The sequence below is a fragment of the Canis lupus genome, chromosome 5 (assembly GCF_003254725.2).
Source record: "Canis lupus dingo isolate Sandy chromosome 5, ASM325472v2, whole genome shotgun sequence".
NCBI lineage: Eukaryota > Metazoa > Chordata > Mammalia > Carnivora > Canidae > Canis > Canis lupus.
Genome location: NC_064247.1, coordinates 35,885,630 through 35,904,525, shown reverse-complemented (window position 1 = coordinate 35,904,525; position 18,896 = coordinate 35,885,630). Strand labels below are relative to the sequence as shown.

General features: G+C 41.8%; 1 protein-coding gene across 1 annotated transcript in view; it reads right to left on the bottom strand.

Moving 5' to 3' along the window:
- The window catches only part of DNAH9 (dynein axonemal heavy chain 9), a 329,643-nt gene that overhangs the window by 266,737 nt on the left and 44,010 nt on the right, over nt 1-18,896 (bottom strand). Inside the window, exons 13-17 of the mRNA XM_025428358.3 lie at nt 16,562-16,817; nt 15,082-15,323; nt 8,880-9,015; nt 5,671-5,867; nt 5,140-5,564 (exon numbers count right to left, since the gene is read on the bottom strand). Of these exons, the coding sequence (XP_025284143.2) occupies nt 5,140-5,564; nt 5,671-5,867; nt 8,880-9,015; nt 15,082-15,323; nt 16,562-16,817 (1,256 nt within the window). The remainder of the gene's footprint in view (nt 1-5,139; nt 5,565-5,670; nt 5,868-8,879; nt 9,016-15,081; nt 15,324-16,561; nt 16,818-18,896) is intronic.

The window sequence follows — 18,896 nt, the reverse complement described above, 5'->3', positions numbered from 1 at the left end:
GCTTGGTGGTGAGTCTGCTTCTCCCTCTCCCTCTTCCTGCCGCTCTCCCTACTTGTGCTATCTATCTGTCAAATAAATAAATAAATAAAATCTTTAAGAAAAAAACCTTAAAAAATATCACTAGAAGAATCCAATGTTTGGAAATATTAAATACATATAAACACATCATCATGGGTATTAAAAATACTTAGAACTAAATTATAATTTTTTAAAATTTTTATTTATTTATGATAGTCACAAAGAGAGAAAGAGAGAGAGGCAGAGACATAGGCAGAGGGAGAAGCAGGCTCCATGCACCAGGAGCTCGATGTGGGATTCGATCCCAGGTCTCCAGGATCGCGCCCTGGGCCAAAGGCAGGCGCCAAACCGCTGCGCCACCCAGGGATCCCTAGAACTAAATTATAATGGAAATATCACATGCTAAGACCTGTGAGATATAGGTAAAACTGTACTGAGAAGGGAACTCATAAATTTAATTGTTACATTAACAAAGATGGCTCAAAGTAAATAAGCAAAGTATCAATCTTAACTTAGCCAAGAAGAAAAAATAAATCTAAGGAAACAGATGGACATAATAAACATAAAAGAATAAACTATTGAAACAGAAATTAAATTATAATAAAGAGGATCAATGGATTTATAAGATGGCTCTTCGTAAATCCCGGCAAGATTAATCATAGAAAGCACAAATAGAAATGAATAGAAATGAGAAGAGCAACATAATCATAGATTCTGAGGAGAGTAAACAGATAATATTATGAATTTTATGACAATAAAGAATTACATGAAGTGGATATGTTCCCAGACAACTATGACTTAAGAAGGAATAGAAAATCTTAATAACTCTACAACCATTAGAGAAATTATAGGTAAAAATCTCATCAGAAAGAAAATACCAAGCCCAGATGTTCAATAGGAGATTTAAATCAAATCTTCAAGGATCAGAGAATTCCAATCTTACCCTAACTCTTCCAGAGAATAAACAGGAAGGATTACTTCCTAACTCATTTTATGAAACTAGCAAAACCACAGAACAAGATCAGAGAAAGTATGACAAAAGAAAAGTGAAGGCCAATCTCAGTTGCAAAGAGAGATACATCAGCAATAAACAATGTATTTGCAAACAAAATTAATCAGTGGATATATTGGAAAAGATAATACTTTGTTGGGCTTTTCTCAGTAACACTCAGTTGGCTTAATATTAGAAACCAGTATATTCACCAGTATATTAACTTAATAACCAGTATACTAACTTAATTTCGATGCAAAAAAATGAGAATTATCTTAGCAGAGTTAGAAAAAGTCCTTCATAAAATGCTCTATCTGTTTGCTACGTCCCCGTAACAAACTAGGAATAGAAAGGAATTTCTTGAGGGGCCCCTGACTGGCTCAGTTGGAAGATCATGTGACTCTTGATCTCAGGTGGGTTGTGAGTTCAAGCCCCACCTTGGGTGTAGAGATTACAAAAAGTAAATAAATAAACTTAAAAAAAAGAAGGGAACCTGTTTAATTGCATATATAGAAACCATAAAAACTCATAGCAACGGGGGGCGCCTGGGTGCCTCAACAGTTAAGCTTCTGAGACTCTTGGTTTTGGCTCAGGTCATGATTTCAGGGTCATGGGGTCAAGCCCTACATCAGGCTCCATGCTTAGCATGGAGTCTGCTTGTCCCTCTCCTTCTGCTCCTTCTCCTGCTCTCTCTCTCTCTCTAGTAAATATTTAAAATCTTTTTTAAAAAACTCACAACAACAAATATGCTTAGTGGTAAAATGTTGTAATATCCCCTTTAAGATCAGACAGGATAAGAGCACCTGTTTTTACCACTTTATCCAACATTAAATTGCAAGACCTAGCCAATGTAGCAAGAAAAAAATAGTGATAAAATGCATTTAAAAATAAAACCTATCAACAACACTCAGAAGGAAGAAATAAAACTATTATAAATTTGAAGATGATGACTATGTAATAGCAAATACAAGAGTGCACAGATAAATTATTGCAATTAATAAGTTAATTTAGCAGAGATGCTTGATACAAAATCAATAAACAGAAATCAATTCCATTCCACAGAAAATACAATTTTAAAATATAGTTTATGCTAGAAGCCTAAAATTGAAATACCTCGGAATAAATCGTAAAGACACAAGAATTATTTTAAAGGTAATGATGACAAAATTTCATCGAAAGACATTAAAGTGCATAGAGAGGGGATCCTGGGTGGCTCAGCGGTTTAGTGCCTGCCTTTGGCCCAGGGCACAATGCTGGAGTCCTGGGATCGAGTCCCACGTCGGGCTCCGGGCATGGAGCCTGCTTCTCCCTCTGCCTGTGTCTCTGCCTCTCTCTCTCTCTCTCTCTCTATCGTAAATAAATAAATAAATCTTTTTTAAAAAGTAAATAAATAAAGTGCATAGAGAAATGGAAAGATGACCTGTTCGTGGGAAGGTACACTCAGTGATCAGGATGACCACTGTCCTCAAATTGAGCTATAGTCATTGCAATATAATAAAAATCCCAACACATGTTTTTCTCCTACAAATGGATTTTTAAATTTATGTAAAATAACAAGGGCCAAGAATTGTGGAGGCAGTCTTAATGACAATGAACAAGGCGAGGACTTTACCTGCCAGATATCGGGATTTATGACCAGACAACTAGGACTTTGTCATACAACGCAGTGGCAAACAAATGGCTACATAATGAGAAAGATACAACTATAAACCTTTTAGGAAAGGGTATAGGAGAACATCATTAGGACCTCAAGGCAGAAAGGGATTTTTTTAAGACAAAAGAATGCAACATAAGGGAAAAAGAAAAAGATGAACACATTTGGCTACGTGATGTGCAAACATAGCGTAAATGCGGTGGAAAGGCCACACAATGGGAGGCTGTATCTGCAATATATACAACTAGCACAGGATTAGACTGAGTATATATCAAATATCAAAAAAAAAATTCTAAATATCACAAAGGAAAAAATAAAATCTGATAAAAAGTGGGCAAGAGCTCTGTAAGGGCACAGAAGAAACACAAAGTCACCAGAAACATAAAAAGAGGAGCCACTTTATTCATGATCAGAGGAATACCAAATATGGACCACAGTGAGATACCACTAACCTGATGTGATTGGAAGGCACCTTAGAGGAACCCGGTCATTGTCTCCCTTCAGGGATAAGGAAATGGGGTCAAAGGATGAGAATTCTGCACGTTTATGCTGTTTCGCCGGCCTGCGAGGATCTTACGAAGCTGTGCCTGGTAAGAGGCACCTGGTCGCTGTCATCACTACATCTTGAATCAACCATGTACTCTGATGCTGGCCTTTGGGGTCTTACCCACCCTGGAGGGACTGCCTCCTCTCCCATGGCTGGCTGACCAGTTCCTAAAGGTGGTAAGTGACTTGTCTTTGCGCATGCTTTTCATATGCAAACCAATCAAGCCAGAATTCCTGTCTCCAACACCTCCTCCATCTGGCTCCCACACTCCACAGACCACTATTCATTTGCTCTAATCACTCCAGGGCCACAAACCAAAAAACTAGAGATAGTCCCCCTGGCCCCAGAGCCTGTTAGAATCATTCAAAAGAGCCAATCCTAATCCTGCTGACCCTCTCTTAACTATTCTGTTCCATGGAAACCACAATAAAGGTTCTTGCCCTCGTTTTTCTCATCATTCCTTCTGCCTGTTTGACCCCTACTGCCTCCCCGTGTGGCACACAATGTGTCTCATTGTCTTAGAATCTATGATTATAACCAAATACCTTTCCAATGGCAGTCATTTTCCATCAAGTCTCTCAGTTGGCCATACCACACGTAAATAATAGTAAGACTGACATTTTGAAACATGTCTCTGTGTCCTTGGATGGCAGACTTGCCGATGGAGAGGGACCATGGAGCAGCTACATTCAGAGACATCTCTGTTTCTGCCCTGCCTCCAACCAGTACTTCCCTTCATTGCTTCTCAGGTCCTCAGTGAACCAAAGTTTTTGTGAATGTGGAAAATTGGCCCCTTCTTAAAGAACACCGGGCAAATCCCTTTAAAATATCCCACAACACTTGCCTGGAGTTTCCTAGAGTGGAGGACCATCACACTCTTACCAAGTATCTTGGAATTCATCTGCAGATAAACACATCCTTGATGGGGGCCATTTCCTTTCTGCTCCTAGTACTAGATCACTGAGCAAGGCAGCTGTAGCATTAAGTAAGACTACCCCCCAAACTCAAGGAAGGGGTCAGGTTGGCTCCCCTGTGCCCACAGCTGACACACCAAAAGCTTACGGCTGTATAGAGGGATCGTGACTTCTGGGTGGAGGTGGTAGTTGAGATTTTTTTTTTTAAGATTTTATTTATTTGACATAAAGAGAGAGCACAAGCAGGCGGAGCAGGAGAGGGAGAAACAGGCCCCCTGTGGAGAAGGGAGCCTAATGCAGGGCTCTTTCTCAGGACCCTGGGATCATGACCTGAGCTGAAGGCAGATGCTCAACCAATTGAGCCACTCAGGCGCCCCTGTAGTTGAGACTCTGACAGTGGCAGATCTGTGGGGACAGGCAAAGGGGAAGTGACTGGGGGACCATACATCAACCTATTTACCCAGAGACCAATGCTCTGGATGGGAGAGCCTGGCACTGGATAGTCGAGGTACACAGGGGAACAGACCATTGCAGATCCAGTCTGTCCATAGCTAGAGTGGCAGAGACAGGCACTGGGAGTGTGAGGATTTAGTGACTTCCACATTGCACAGCTGGATAATCTGAGACAAGGAGCAAGTGGCAGAAATAAAATCTAAGAGGTCCATTAGACCCCCTTCGCTTCCCAGGCTTAAAGAGATTTCACAGCCAGGGTTGCAAAGGGAGCTCGGATCTGCCATTATTGCATAGAACGTTATTTACCACTTACTGAGTGCTTTTCACACCCTGGGCACCAAATGGAAAATAAAACAAAAAGAGGCCATGTCTGGTAAACCGAGGGAAGGGCAGGACTAAAGTTATCACTGTGTCTAAGGGCCTGGAACCTCAGCCAGCTGTTTTAATTTTTAATTCAACCACTGAACCCCTTGGGGAAGAATATGAAAGGGATGAAAAACATGGTGCCCCCCCCCCCCGCAACTACTTGGGATGCTGGAAGAAACTAGAACAACACTATTACCTGTCAGTGACATAGTCAACAAGATGCTGTTTGAACATGAGGCTCCACCTCTTAATTATATTTAGCAGAGATGCTTTAAGAGGCCGGACATCAATTTTCATCCAGCTATCAAACGTTTTGATGGGCTCCAGTCTACACACTTCTTCATAGAGCTTTTCATAGGAGTCAATCTGTGCTTTAAACTGATGGAGGAGAGGAGGATTCTCTGGGATGCCATCTTCTGCATGGGCTTCCATCTCCTCGGGGGTGAGGACATGCCCATACAACAGAAACTGGCTCAGAATCTCCTTCCGGTCCTCCACATAGAGGTAGGAATATTGGCTGAAGGTGTCCCGATAGCCACAGCAGAGGGCCATCATACCCTGAACCCTGTCCAGAAGCTTGGTCCTCATGCTCGCCAAGTGGGCCATGCCCTCTATGTCAGCCTGGTGGGGGCGGGGGCGGAGCAAGACAACACACAGGTTACATCCGCACTCGGCAATAAGTTTGCAGATTGGGCTGGGAGGCAGGGCAGTTGAATACACTCAGTACCTGGTAGTGGGGCGAGCCAGTGTGTGGGGAGAGCCGTGGCATCAAAGACGATACTCCAAAAATGCTAGTAATAAGCCCCTCAATAGCGTCATAGAAGCCACCCTTCACTCCATACTCCAGGGAGGGAGAGAAAACTAATTCTGGTATGGCTAAGCTCAGGTGTGCTTCAAATATCGGAGTGAGTCCTGTCCTGCATTCTGAAGAACAAGGGACGCATACACACAAAACAAAGAATGGTTAAAATGGGCAAAAGGCAGTACCCATTTTGAAGGCCCTCAGAACACTTCTTTCCCTGCTATAAGCTTTTTGGGCATAGGAAAATAGAAATACAAAATTTGCTAACCCCCCAGAAAAGGTGAGGGTAACGGTCTCTCAGTGTTTATCAACAGGGGAGCCACTGACATTTCGAATAGGCCAATTCTTGCGCAGGCCTGTCCTGGGCATTGCAGGACATTTACCCTCCTGTCCTCGGAGAACACATCCCAGGGACTGCTCAGCCCAAGCCAGTCCCCTTCCACATTCCCAAATGCCTGGGTCAGGGGAGCGAAGGGGGGCGCAGTATGGCCTCTGGTTGAGAACAGGTTGATTTTGCCAAGCTAATTTCTTAGAAACAGCTAATTTCTCCTGAGACACAACGCCTGCAATTCCACTGGTAGCCACTAGGCGACCTGTGGCGCCCTTGTCAGTAGTTGGCGTTGGCAGGAAAAACAAAAACAAGTTACCATCCTGCCCGTTCTGATCTTCCAGGAAGACAGAACGTCTTTTAATTCTGTAGCTCTATAGTGATAAAAAATTAAAAACTGTATAAATAATTAACAGATCCCTGATTACTTGCTAGACTAACTTGCCTCGCTGAATTTAAATCAAAATATAACAGGGAGCAAGATGTTGCAAGTACAAGATTGGTGCTTAAACTTTTATTAATAACCGCTTATCTTCATAGGTCTCCTTGACTATGGCAATATTTGGGAGACCGTGATGTGCTGGATGCTGTGGGTGGTGGAAACCCATTCGAATCCGTTACCCTCGTTCCTCCCTAGAGGCTGCGGTAAGAGTGGCCATGTGGCTGCCTTTCCCAGCCCTGCTCTTGGTTAGGTAGGCAAGAGGACTGGCTCACCAGTGGAACATGGAGAATAGTGATGGCTGTCACTTCTGGGCTGTGGCCCTTGAGACAGCAGGGGACCCATCTGTATGCTCGCTCTTTTTCCCCTGCTCATGGATGAGAGCCTGGATGTGTTGGTGGGACCCAACTCAACCACAGAAATGAAGACAAGGCCCTAGAATGTGGTGGAACCACAGCATGGTGGGAACCTGTCCACTAACCTGAAGCACTCTCCTTAGCCTAGAACTTAGGAGCTAGATCTCTTTGTCATGTAAGCCACATTATTGATGGAGTTTTGGTTACCGTAGCTTCGTCATTCACCCCAAACCGAAATAACTGTGGGATCCTCAAAGATATGTAAGACGAGAGCCTTGCCTTCAAAATTGTGGGAATGATAAATCTGCATTACTAGATTAAGATGTGTCCCATTAAGTGCATATTTAACTTAAGGGAATGAACAGAAACTACACTACTCTCATAGAATAGTTTTTTAAACCACCTATAATATTAGGCTTTGCATATGTGCTCCTGCTATATTCTGCATTACTCTCTGTATGAGATACTGATCATTTAATAGATCGGGTTGCATACAGTTTATAGGATATAGAAGACTCATGAGACCATTCGGACTATGTGAGATTTCTGTTCCCTGTGCTCCCGTGGGAACCTAATCCCTATGTTCGAGGCAATGACGTCATCATTACCACACAAACCAGATTATCTTGGTGGTTCCACCACCTGGGTCAAGTCGGTCACCTTGGGAGTTAAGAGGGGGAAGAGCAATTCTGCTAGAGGGGGTAGCATCTACCCTGGGCAGGGTTTGCATTCTGAGAGGTGACAGTGAGTTCAGCCCAAGCCAAGTGTGCTGGGGCATCGTTCTGAATCTTCTAGAGAGGTCTGAGGCCCCCTGAACCTCCTACCCTTGAGGAGGTTTGGTTGGTTCTCCAAGGTGGACACTGTTGGCACTGCTCCCTAGGAGCCAGTTCTCCAATCTTCCTGCCCCACTGGCTACTTGAATCCAGGCTCTAGAATGTGATCCCCACCACACCAACTACCCCTGAGCCTGTTTCCTGCTGCCTAATCTCCTTGATTTGGAGCACCCTTCAACCTTGAAAACAAAGACCATGCCTCTGATCTCAGTGACCCCATCTACCGAGACCACGTGGGGTTTGCCCACTTTCACTACACCCAGCACTGAGCCTTGCTTCCCTCTATTCTCAGCCCAGGCGCCTGCACATAGCCTCTTATTGGGGCTGGGTATCTGGACATGGATCTTGACCTACCCATTTTACCACTGGATTTTCTTTCTTCTCTCAGGTTGGACTTGACGTCTTAAAGTCTCATCCCCACCTTCATCCTCTGGCTTCCAACTATTCACCCTGCCTTTCCATTTTGATGAATTCTTCAATGCAATGCTTACTAAACTCCTCAGAATCTACCAGAATGTGAAGATTTAATTCAAATTTTGCCTGAACCCTTCTGTTCTTTCCATCCCATCACTTACTAGCCAAGGTCGGCCCTGTGTACCTCAACTCGGTTTATCCAGCACAATTTAAAGCTATTTTTTTAAACAGCTCCAGAGAATGCCCATGACCTTCTTAGCATTCCTGTTCCTTGTGACAGTGACCTCATCCACAGCTTGCCTGACTCTTTTTTCCACACAGAAAAACTTCTGTTAACCTGGCGACTACAACCTCCCTGTGTTCTCAAAAGGCTTTAGAAATAGAGAACATTAGGCTTGAAGGCACAGAATGTCCCCCTCTCATTGCCATGAACCAAGTCTGGATGAAGCCGCCATTACTAACTGGGCTTCATCCTCTTTACTGAAACTTTATTTAGATTAAATTGGCATTTATGTTTTTGCTGTTGCTATGGGCCTCACTATCTTAGAGCCTGGCGTACCACCTGAGTTTTAGACAGAGAGACATCTTTCCTCTGGCAACAATTTAGAAACTCAACACCTTGGCTATTTTACTATATACAATTCATAAAATATCCACAACATTTTGGGAAAAGTCACTAGGCACTTGGTCACACTCCACTGTTATTCAACAGGTGGTATTATTATCTTCTCAGGGATAATGCACATCCATAAGCCAGTAAATACCAGTGTTTTCCAGGAGGTACTTGAGGGAGCACTCAATAGCAAGAAAAAACCCATCCAGCAACATCTCATCGATGTAGTTAACGTAAGTCTTCCAGATATTAGAGGTTGGGTCTGCCACAAACAGACCTAGGTTTTCCTACAAAAGAAAGAAGAATGGATTTAAACCATGTTTAATAATATGGAAAGCCTGGTCTAATTGTCATTAATGGGAATAAAAATAACACTGTGGGGGGAAAAAAAGCATTCTTGTGAAAAGTTTGCTATTACACATATATCAAGTCCATTCTGTCTAATGGGTATGACCACTGATTGAAAGGAACAGAGTTGATCCATGAAGGGAATATAGAGTCTCATCCCATCCCCAAGAAAAGAGGATGGTGACAGACCACTTTCCCAGGAAAAATGGGCCACAGGGTGTGATTTATAAGTGTTGATGGATGTGCTGTGGAAGAAGCTATATCAAGGCAGAAGTTAGGGCAGAGAGAGGAAGGGACACTATGGGGAAAGGGCTTTAGGATTCAAGGCATGTAAGAAATTCGGGGTTCAAACAAGTATAGTCTTTCCAAGCTAGTCTTTAGAAATGAGCTGGAGTGTTTTGTTTGGGGCATTTACTATTAAAAACCATCATATTGAGTGACTTAGAAGATGCGTATACCTAGGGGACCCCTGGATGACTCAGCTGGTTGAGCATCTGACTCTTGACTTCAGCTCAGGTCATGATCTTTGGGTTGAGATCGAGCCCCACATTGGGTTCTGTCCTAGGCATGGAACCTGCCTAAGATTCTTTCTTTCCCACTCCCTCTTCCTCTCCTCTTCTTTCCCTTTCTGAAGAGAGAGAAAAGGGACACCTGGGTGGCTCAGCGGTTGAGCACCTGCCTTTGATTCAGGGTATGATCCCGGGGTCCAAATTTGAGTCCTACATCAGGCTCCTTCAGAGAGCCTGCTTCTCCCTCTGCCCATGTCTCTGCCTCTCTCTCTCTCTCTCTCTCTCTGTCTCTAATGAATAAATAAATAAAATAAAATATTTTAAAAAAGAGAAAAAAAGAAAACATACACATAAAGGGACACATGTGTGTCCCCTCCCCCTCTCCCTCCCTCCCTACTACCCTCATCTGGTAACATGGCATGGACACACACACATCCCACTTACTCATCACCATTTTCATTATCAAGCCTTCTGACATCAACTTTCCATTTATCCCATATCTTCAAAGAAAGTGGTAACTACTTTGCAGAAGTAATTTTTTAGGCCACTCATAAATTACCTCTACAGACATTACCATGTATAAACCCCCCCTAGATTAAAAAAAAAGAATCTCATGATCCTGTCTTTATGTGACAAAACTCTAAAATTTCTAAAATGCATTATATACCCCTTTGTTTCCTCAGCAGATATAAGATTTTCTCAATGATTTAAAGCCTATCATCATGCAAATCATAGCATGGTGACAGTATAGAGTTGCTCTCGGATGTTATTAAGTGCGTAGGTCTGTTTGCTTCTTTATTTTTTAAGACATTTAGTTTTTATGACTGCCTGTATCATTGTTTTATCTCCCCCCTAATGTCACACTCGTAGATGGCTATCTCCATATTTTGACTTTTCACCTTAGATCAGTGATGGTCTAAGGAGCAAAAATGTTGGAATTTCTGTGAACTAAGAATAAGTGGGTCAAGTTTCTGATTGTAGCCAAGACAGCAATGAGATCAGACCTACCCTTCTGCTACACACAACTATAGGATTGGATAGAAGAACAATTCTTCCGGGGCAGCTAAAGAACAAGAGCACAGTGATGTGATCCTTTAGGGAAGGGAAATCCTCATGGTGAGCTTCACAACCACCTAGCTTTCTACCTGGAGGCACTTTCCAAACCTCAGCTCAGGGAAGTGGACCATGATGATAGCATCCTTCCTGCTGGGCAGAAAACAAAACAAAACAAAACAAACAAACAAACAAAAAACCCAGCGACTAGAGTGTTCAGGACTATGGAGACTGTGCAGTCTCCTTGAATCTTTGAATATTAAGCTGTATATCCTTAAAACAGATTCTGTAAGGCTTGGCAGAGAACAGTTGTGGTAAGCTGCACAGAGATCATGTGGTCATACAACACTGGACAATGTTTGTGATTCTATCAGAAATAATAGGGGTGCCCGGGTGGTTCAGTTGGTTAAGCCTCTGCCTTCAGCTCAGGTCATGATCCCATGGTCTTGGGATCAAGTGCTGCATTAGGCTCCCTGCTCAGGGGGGAGTCCCCTTCTCCCTCTCCCGCTCCCTCTGCTTGTGCTCTCTCTCTCAAATAAGTAAATAAAATCTTTAAAAAAATTATGAAAGACTTTATAGATAACCTAGGAATCGTGCCAAGACCCCAGAAACACTATGCTTTGGAGGTTAGAACTGCCCTAGAGTAAGGCCTCCTTAGAACCACCCTCACAAAGCTTAAAATTGAGCCTCTACAGGAACAAGCTGATCCACCAGTAGGTTGAGTAGTTGAGTCCTACATCAGGCTCCTTCAGAGAGCCTGCTTCTCCCTCTGCCTAAGTCTCTGCCTCTCTCTCTCTCTTTCTCTCATGAATAAATAAAATAAAATCTTTAAAAAAAAAGAGAGAAAAAAGAAAACATAAACATAAAGGGGCACATGTGTGTTCCCTCCCCCTCTCCTTCCCTCCCTCCTACCCTTGCCTGGTAACATGGCATTGTCTGCCAAACAACACAACCTCTTTAAAGGAAATAACAACTCAGTTCTAAAGCGGTATCCAATATGACTAGAACATAGCATAAAAAATTACTAGACATACAAAGAAGCAGGAAAGCATGATATTTAACTAAGAGAGGAAATAATCACCAAGAACAGACTTAGCAAATAACTGCCCTACCAATCCTGGAATGTATCTTCCTCAGACTTATCTTATGTGAGAGAAAAATAAACTGTTGTCACATCAACATTAAAAAAAAAAAGACTCCGAAAATAAAATAGATGTTGGAATTAGCAGTCAAGAATGTCATAATTTGATTTAAAAACTCCTCAAATTTGATGAAAAATAGGTTCAAAAAGCTCACAAACTCTGAGCTGGGTGAACAGAAAGCAAACTGATTCAGGCACATCTCAGTGAGACAGAAAACAAACAAACAAACAAAAACACAAAGACTAGAAAAAAAGAATCTATTAAAAGCAGTCTGAGAGAAACAATACATTACATATAGAGGAACAAAGAAACAAATTAGGGCTGGCTTCTCAGAAACATTGGAGGGGAGGAGGAGACAAGGAAATAATTTTTGTAAGAGAAATAAAACTGTCTATGCTGATTTCTATATCCAATGAAACTATCCTTCAAAAAAAAAAGTGAAATAAGGACATTTCAGAGAAACAAAAACTGAGAGAATGTGTCATTGGCAAACTGGATCTGTAAGAAAAGCTAAAGGGAGTTCTTCAGGCTGCAGAGAAACGACCACAAGTGGGAAGTCAGCTTTTCAGAAAAGAAAAAACAAGTTTGGAAATGGGGAGTATGTGGGTGAATATAAAATACTATAAATACCTTTTCTTGAGTTTTTTTTTTTTATTTTTTAAAAGATTTATTTATTTATTTTAAAGAGAGAGAGAGAGAGTGGGGGAGGGACAGGGAGAGAGGGAGAGAATTCTAAAGCAGGCTTCCTGTTGAGCATAGAGCCTGACTTGGAGCTCCAACCCAGGACCCTGAGATCCTGACCTGAGCTGAAATCAAGAGTTGGTCACTTAACCGACTGAGCCACCCAGGTGCCCCTTTTTCTTGAGTTTCTAAAACAAAAACATATAATACTCTGCAAGGCCTGGGATTTATTGTGGGATTTACTTAACACGCATGTACACTCAACAGTACAAAAGTTGCAGGGGGGCTTGAACTGAACCATAGGGTGGCTAGGTTCCTATATTTCACAGCAAAACTCTAAGTTGAAACATACTAAAGTCCAGAATGACCACTGTAAATGGATGGGATGACTATGCAACATGATGGAATGCCAATTGAGAAATTAGTATAGGAACACCTGGGTGGCTCAGTGGTTGAGCGTCTGCCTTTCGCTCTAGTTGTGATCCCAGGGTCTGGGGATTGAGTCCTGCATTGGGCTCCCTGCAAGGAGCCTGCTTCTCCCTTTTCTATGTTTCTGCCTCTCTCTGTCTCTCATGAATGTATGAATGAATGAATAAATAAATAATCTTAAAAAAAGTAGAATAGAATATTTTTAAAATAGTTAACAACAAGATGGTAGGAAGGGAAGAACAGAAAAGCAAAACAGACATGAAGCAAATAGGAAATGGCGAGATGGTTAGGTAAATCCAATCACAGCATAATTACATTAAATGTAATAGTCTAAACATTCCAGTTAATAGGCAGAGTTGTTAGGGATGTAAGTCTCTACTATATTGTCTACAAGAGAAGAAATTTGATTCCAAAGAAACCAACAGGTTGAGTGTAAAAGGGTGGGAAGATGGGCAGTGCAAAGTAGGAATGGTGAATCTGGAAGGCAAGACTACAGTATTAACAGGTCAAGGGAGTATTATGAGAAATAAAAAGTCAATTTCATAAGAATGAAGTAGTCAATTCCTCAGGAAGTTCAAATAATTATAAGTGTGTTCGTACTAAAAAAGTGTCCAGGGACACTTGGATGGCTCAGTCGGTGAAGTGTCTGACTCTTGGTTTCAACTCAGGTCCTGATCTCAGGGTCATGAGATCAAGCCCCACATAGGGATCCAGCTCAGCACAGAGTCTGCTTAAGACCCTCCCACTCTCCCTCTTCCTCTGCCCCTCCCCCTCCAAATAAACAAATTATTTTGAAAAAGAAACAAAGGAGCATCAAACACTTGATGAAAGCTCTGACCACACTAAAGTCTTAGACAAATCATCCAGAGTCACAGGCAGAGATTTTAACCCTCTATCTTCAGTAATTGGGAGACTAAAGGGGCAAAAAACTCAGAAACCATCCAGAAGATCTGCACAATACTATCAACCACTTTGAACTAACTGGTATTTATGGGACACTATACCCAACAATGGAAGAATAAACAAATTGTCAAGTGGACAAGGAACATGCAATAAGGTGGATAGTATTCTAGGTGTTGGAACAAGTATTGGTGTATTCCAAATAATTCAGATCTTAGAGAGTATTTTCTCTGAACACAATTGGACTGAACTCGATGCCAATTTCATCAAGCTAGCCAGAAGAGCCCCAAACAAGTGAAAATCAAACAATGCACTTCTAAACAACCACTGAGTTAGAGCATGAGTCACAAGCAAAAAAAAAAAAAAAAAAATTAAGACTGAATGACAATGGAAATGAGGTGCACAAAATTTCTGGAATGCAACTAGAGCAGAGCTCATAGGGAAAATTATGTCAAATGCTTGTATTCAAAAAGAAGAAGAAAGGCTCAAAATCTATACCCTAAGTTTCTGTCCTTGGAGGCTGTCCCCATGAATAGGTGAGCATCATGACCCCAAATTAAGGAAAGAAAGGATAAAGAACAAAGAATAGAAATCAATGAACTAGAAAGCAGATAAATAAAATTAACAAAGTCAAAAGTACAATACGTTGCTTGCTTCAAACCATAGACAATCCCAGATAGCATCTGTGACTCATTACTGATTTTGTGCGTGAGATCAACCTGCCAGAACTGGCCCATGTAGGGCAGCTGGAGTAGAGCTGAAGCTGGTGGCCACTTATAGCTCCCTTCCATGGTCTGGTCTTTGATGGCAGACACGAAGCTGCCCTGATCATAACACAGGGCAGAGCCTTCCTGCAGGAAGTACAGCCGCCCGCACTGTTTATTCTCTTTACAAAGGCAGGTAGAGAGGCCACGGTCATCTTTCATCTCCTCAGGCGTATAGAGCCAGGTTACGGAGGTGCTGCTGGGGGTTCACATGGGCTGTGTGGAGCAAGTCGGGGCTGGTTAGTATAGAAGATAATTTAGGGTTTGGTACTGGGCATGGCCTTCTCTCTCCTTGAGGTTTGGTGTGGGACTTAAGTCATGCGGGATCACCATTAAGACAGTATTAATTTTGACATACTGATACCAGAATGTGCCTTTCCTCTCTCCCTATCTGTTAGCATCCCTGAAGGTAGAAGGCACAACCTCTGTTGATTGTCTTAGTTTTCAAATCACTTCTTGCACCCAAACACACTTCCGGATGCTCCCCCTTGGCCAATGGTATGTATATCTGAGAGGCTGGTTATTACCTGAACAAGGGCATGAATCTGAAGTCCAGATTCTTTGATGAGATTGTAGTATTTTTCCAGCTGATCATGCTGATCATCCATGGAAAGAAGGCATTCCCTTTTTCCATCTTTTCTTTTAAATATTGGAGACACCCATGTTTTAATGATGTTTTGAATCTCTTCCACATTGTCTTTAGCCTTCTGAATTCTTTGTTCGAGATCACGGATGCTATCAGTGATTTGAATGACATAATCCCAGATGCCTGTGCCCCCAAAGAAACAAAATTAATAGAAATAGCTAAAGGTCTAATTGCTAGAAAAGGTAAGGATTTAATATTTGTAGGTTTTAAAAGACTTTTACCTGGGTAGGTTGAACAGCCCATGCTTATCATAACCCTCATAAAGGAGGGAAAGAAACAAAGAGGTAATGCTTACCAAACCAGTGCACAAAAGTTGGCACAGTTGCTGGGGCATAACCAGTACACCATGATGATTTCATTTGGGTTAATGAACCTTATTTTTCTAAGCACTTTTGCTTTATTAAATGTTGAAAATGCTGTTCCCTCTTGTATATAACATACAGTTCTAACTCACTATGACATTCTAAGACTTCTGAGTTGACCATAACTTTCTTTTGAAACTTCAACTCTTTTGAGTTCAAGGGAAAATTAATCTCCCTCCCCTGTGATTCCTCATGCTTTATTTTTAACTCTATGATAGCTTTTTATCACAGCCTGTCTTGCACAATTTACAGTTGTACATGTCTGTGGTCCCAACTAAGTGTGAGCTCTTTGAGGGTAGGAGCCATGTCTCATACACCTCATATCCCATATTCCCCCCGAGTCCATCACACAGTATCCTACAAATGTTAATCCATCAATGAAATTAGTACTGAATTAGAGGATATATGAGAATTAAATGCATAGTACCCTCATTTAAGAGGTCTAAAGTTTAGGGGTGCCTGGGTGGCTCAGTCAGTTAAGCATCTGACTCTTGATTTTAGCTCAGGTCATGATGGGTCATGGGATCGAGTCCCCCACTGGGCTCCATGCTCAGCAGGGAGTCCACTTGAGATTCTCTTCTTGAACCCTCTACCCTTCCCGCTACTCACACTGTCTCTCAAATGAGTAACTCTCAAATAAATAAAAAAAGATGTCTACAGTCTAGTGAAGAAAAGTAACTCATAATATAGTAAAAGCCCTCATTCACAGTGTGCCCAACATATGCTGGAGACCACGGGAGGTGTCATGCGACCTCTGAGCCTCCTGCAGCACATGGTGGCAAGATTTTCTAAATCTACCAATCATATCCAAAAGAGAAGGAAGAAAAGGAATACTACCCTTCTTGTCTTCTCTGCTTTGAGTGTGTGTCTGAGAGGGTAGGCTTGTGTTTCAAACAAAAACCAGACTGGAGGGGGATCATTCATGGTTCTATCAACTTTATCAGGATCTTAACCCCTGACCTCCCTCCCTCCCCTGGATTCCAGGCGGTGCCCTGTTACCTTCTGTTTTCCAGCTCAGAGTCTCCTCTGCAGCTCTTAGGTGGAGGTCGATACCCTGCAGCTCTTCCTCCACTAAGGGAAATTCCACCTCTATAAGAGTTTTCACAATTTTATTGTACCAATTTGCCATCAGCTCCAACTTAGCCACAAGCTGCCGATAGAATTCCCTGGAGGAGAACAAGACTGCTGCTGTCTCAGGAACATGCTGCTTCTGCCTGGGTTCAAGATAACTCATTTCCTTCAGCACGGAAATCAGCTGGAAAGGAGAATCCACATTATGTGGCTGTGGTCAGTGGCCATGAAAAACAGCAATCACCAGTCAAAGATAGGAAAATCCCGGGGCCCCCAAGCTCCTTATGGGGCCCTTCTTAACTTTTGCTTCTACCTCTTTTGCAAATCTAGAGAAGGAAATTTGAGTTTTAGGCAGAAGGAAGAGGACTCAGAGGCAGCAACAATCATCGAGTGCGTAAACCCCAAAGAGCAACTGCAGAAAGGTGGCCTCAGAGACAAAACAGGGCTACCTTGATGCTTTTGGGTATATGACTGACACAATGATGGGTTCGTGCTGACAGAGTCTGTTAGTTCCCATGGAGGAGCGAAGGAGTGCGGGAGGGGAATCACCTGGTCTGGGCCAGCCCCGTGCCTGAGAAGCCTCGAACTCAGACTCCTGGTAGTCTCCCCAACCAGGTCACAAGCACAAGAGACACTGACAATTGAGAGGCGATGCCCCATTGTACAACTTGGGATCATCAGATATGATCATCTGAAATAGCCCTTCACTTCCATAAGCCTGCATTGGTGTATCTTTGTGTCTTAACATATGAGAAATGGAAGTACCCGCACCTCTCGGAACATCTGTGGGTGCTACGTTGAGTGGAAGTACACAAATGAGAGGCCAAGCAGATGTGGTCCAATGGAAAAAGGAGCTTTCATCTGGGTTTTTAGGCATCCTGGTCTTCATTCTTTGTTTATACTTTTTAATTTTAATTGAAAGAGAGACAGAGAGAGAGAGAGTCAGGGAGGAGCAGAGGGAGAAGAATAAGCAGACTCTGCACTATATGCAGAGCCTGATGCAGGGATTGATCCCACAACCCTGAGATTATGACCTGAGCAGAAATCAAGAGTTAGATGCTTAACTGACTGAGCCACCCCGATGCCCCACCCCCTTTTATTTATCCTTTTACCTCTGAACCTATGAGGACTAGTATATATAGGTAGGTGCGACAAAACAGATACCAGGCCATAGATTCTGCCCCCCTCTCCTTCCACTCCCCTTTCCTGACCTCTGCAGGGACATCTGGGCTCCTAGCTCCCCTTGCAGTGGTTCCAGACCAGTGCTTCACTACTGCCCAGCCAATTCTCCTCAGGGTTTAGGCAAATGCTAACCATTTGGCAGGACCTAGGCCTCCTAGTTTATTTTGAAATCAGCTCAAGGTAGATATTAAAAATTTAAATGTAAAAACTGAAAACAAAAACAATTAAAGCCTGGAGGCTACTTATATAATATTGAGGTGGAGAAGGCCCTTCTAAACATACAATAGGAAATAAAAGATAAAATTTATAAGTATGAAATATCATTCACATAATAAAATGGCACACCTCAACTGGTAAAAAACAAAAACAAAACAAAACACATATGCAACAGATTTTGTAATAGCTGACAAATATTTCCCAAATATTCTAACAAATTCAGAGGAAAAGAGAGTATTTCCACTCCAAAATGGGAGAAAGACATGAATAAGCAATTTGTAAAAGAAGAACTATAACTGGCCAATGAACACATGAGAAAGTTCTACTTTGCTAGTGGTCAGATATAAACTAAAACAATGTTGAAATATTATAAATGTACATACATTTATAATATATTTTATTTTTACTATGTTATATTTTTATATATTATATATTATATTTTGTTTTATTTTTATTATATATTTTCATATTTAATTTATATATATTTAATATTTATTACTGTATTTTATTTCATTGTAAGATGCCTTCAATAGTAAGATTCACCATTATTTCATATCCAACTATGGAAGAAAGAAAAAAAAATATGGCATGTTAAACTATAAACACATGCCATTTTTAGAGATGCTAAGATGTTTTAAAAAAAGTGCATCCTACAGTCAATGAAATACAGATTGATAAAACTAGAAGATAATGTAAATGTCCAATGATAGGGAATTTAAAATAATTTAAAGAAATAATTTATAAAAAAAATATTTTTCACCCATATAATTCCTATAATGGCCACAAAGGGGCAAATCTGATCATGTCCCTCTAGAATATGTGTGTTTCTATTCATCCTTATTAGGACTGCCATTGTCACATTGCT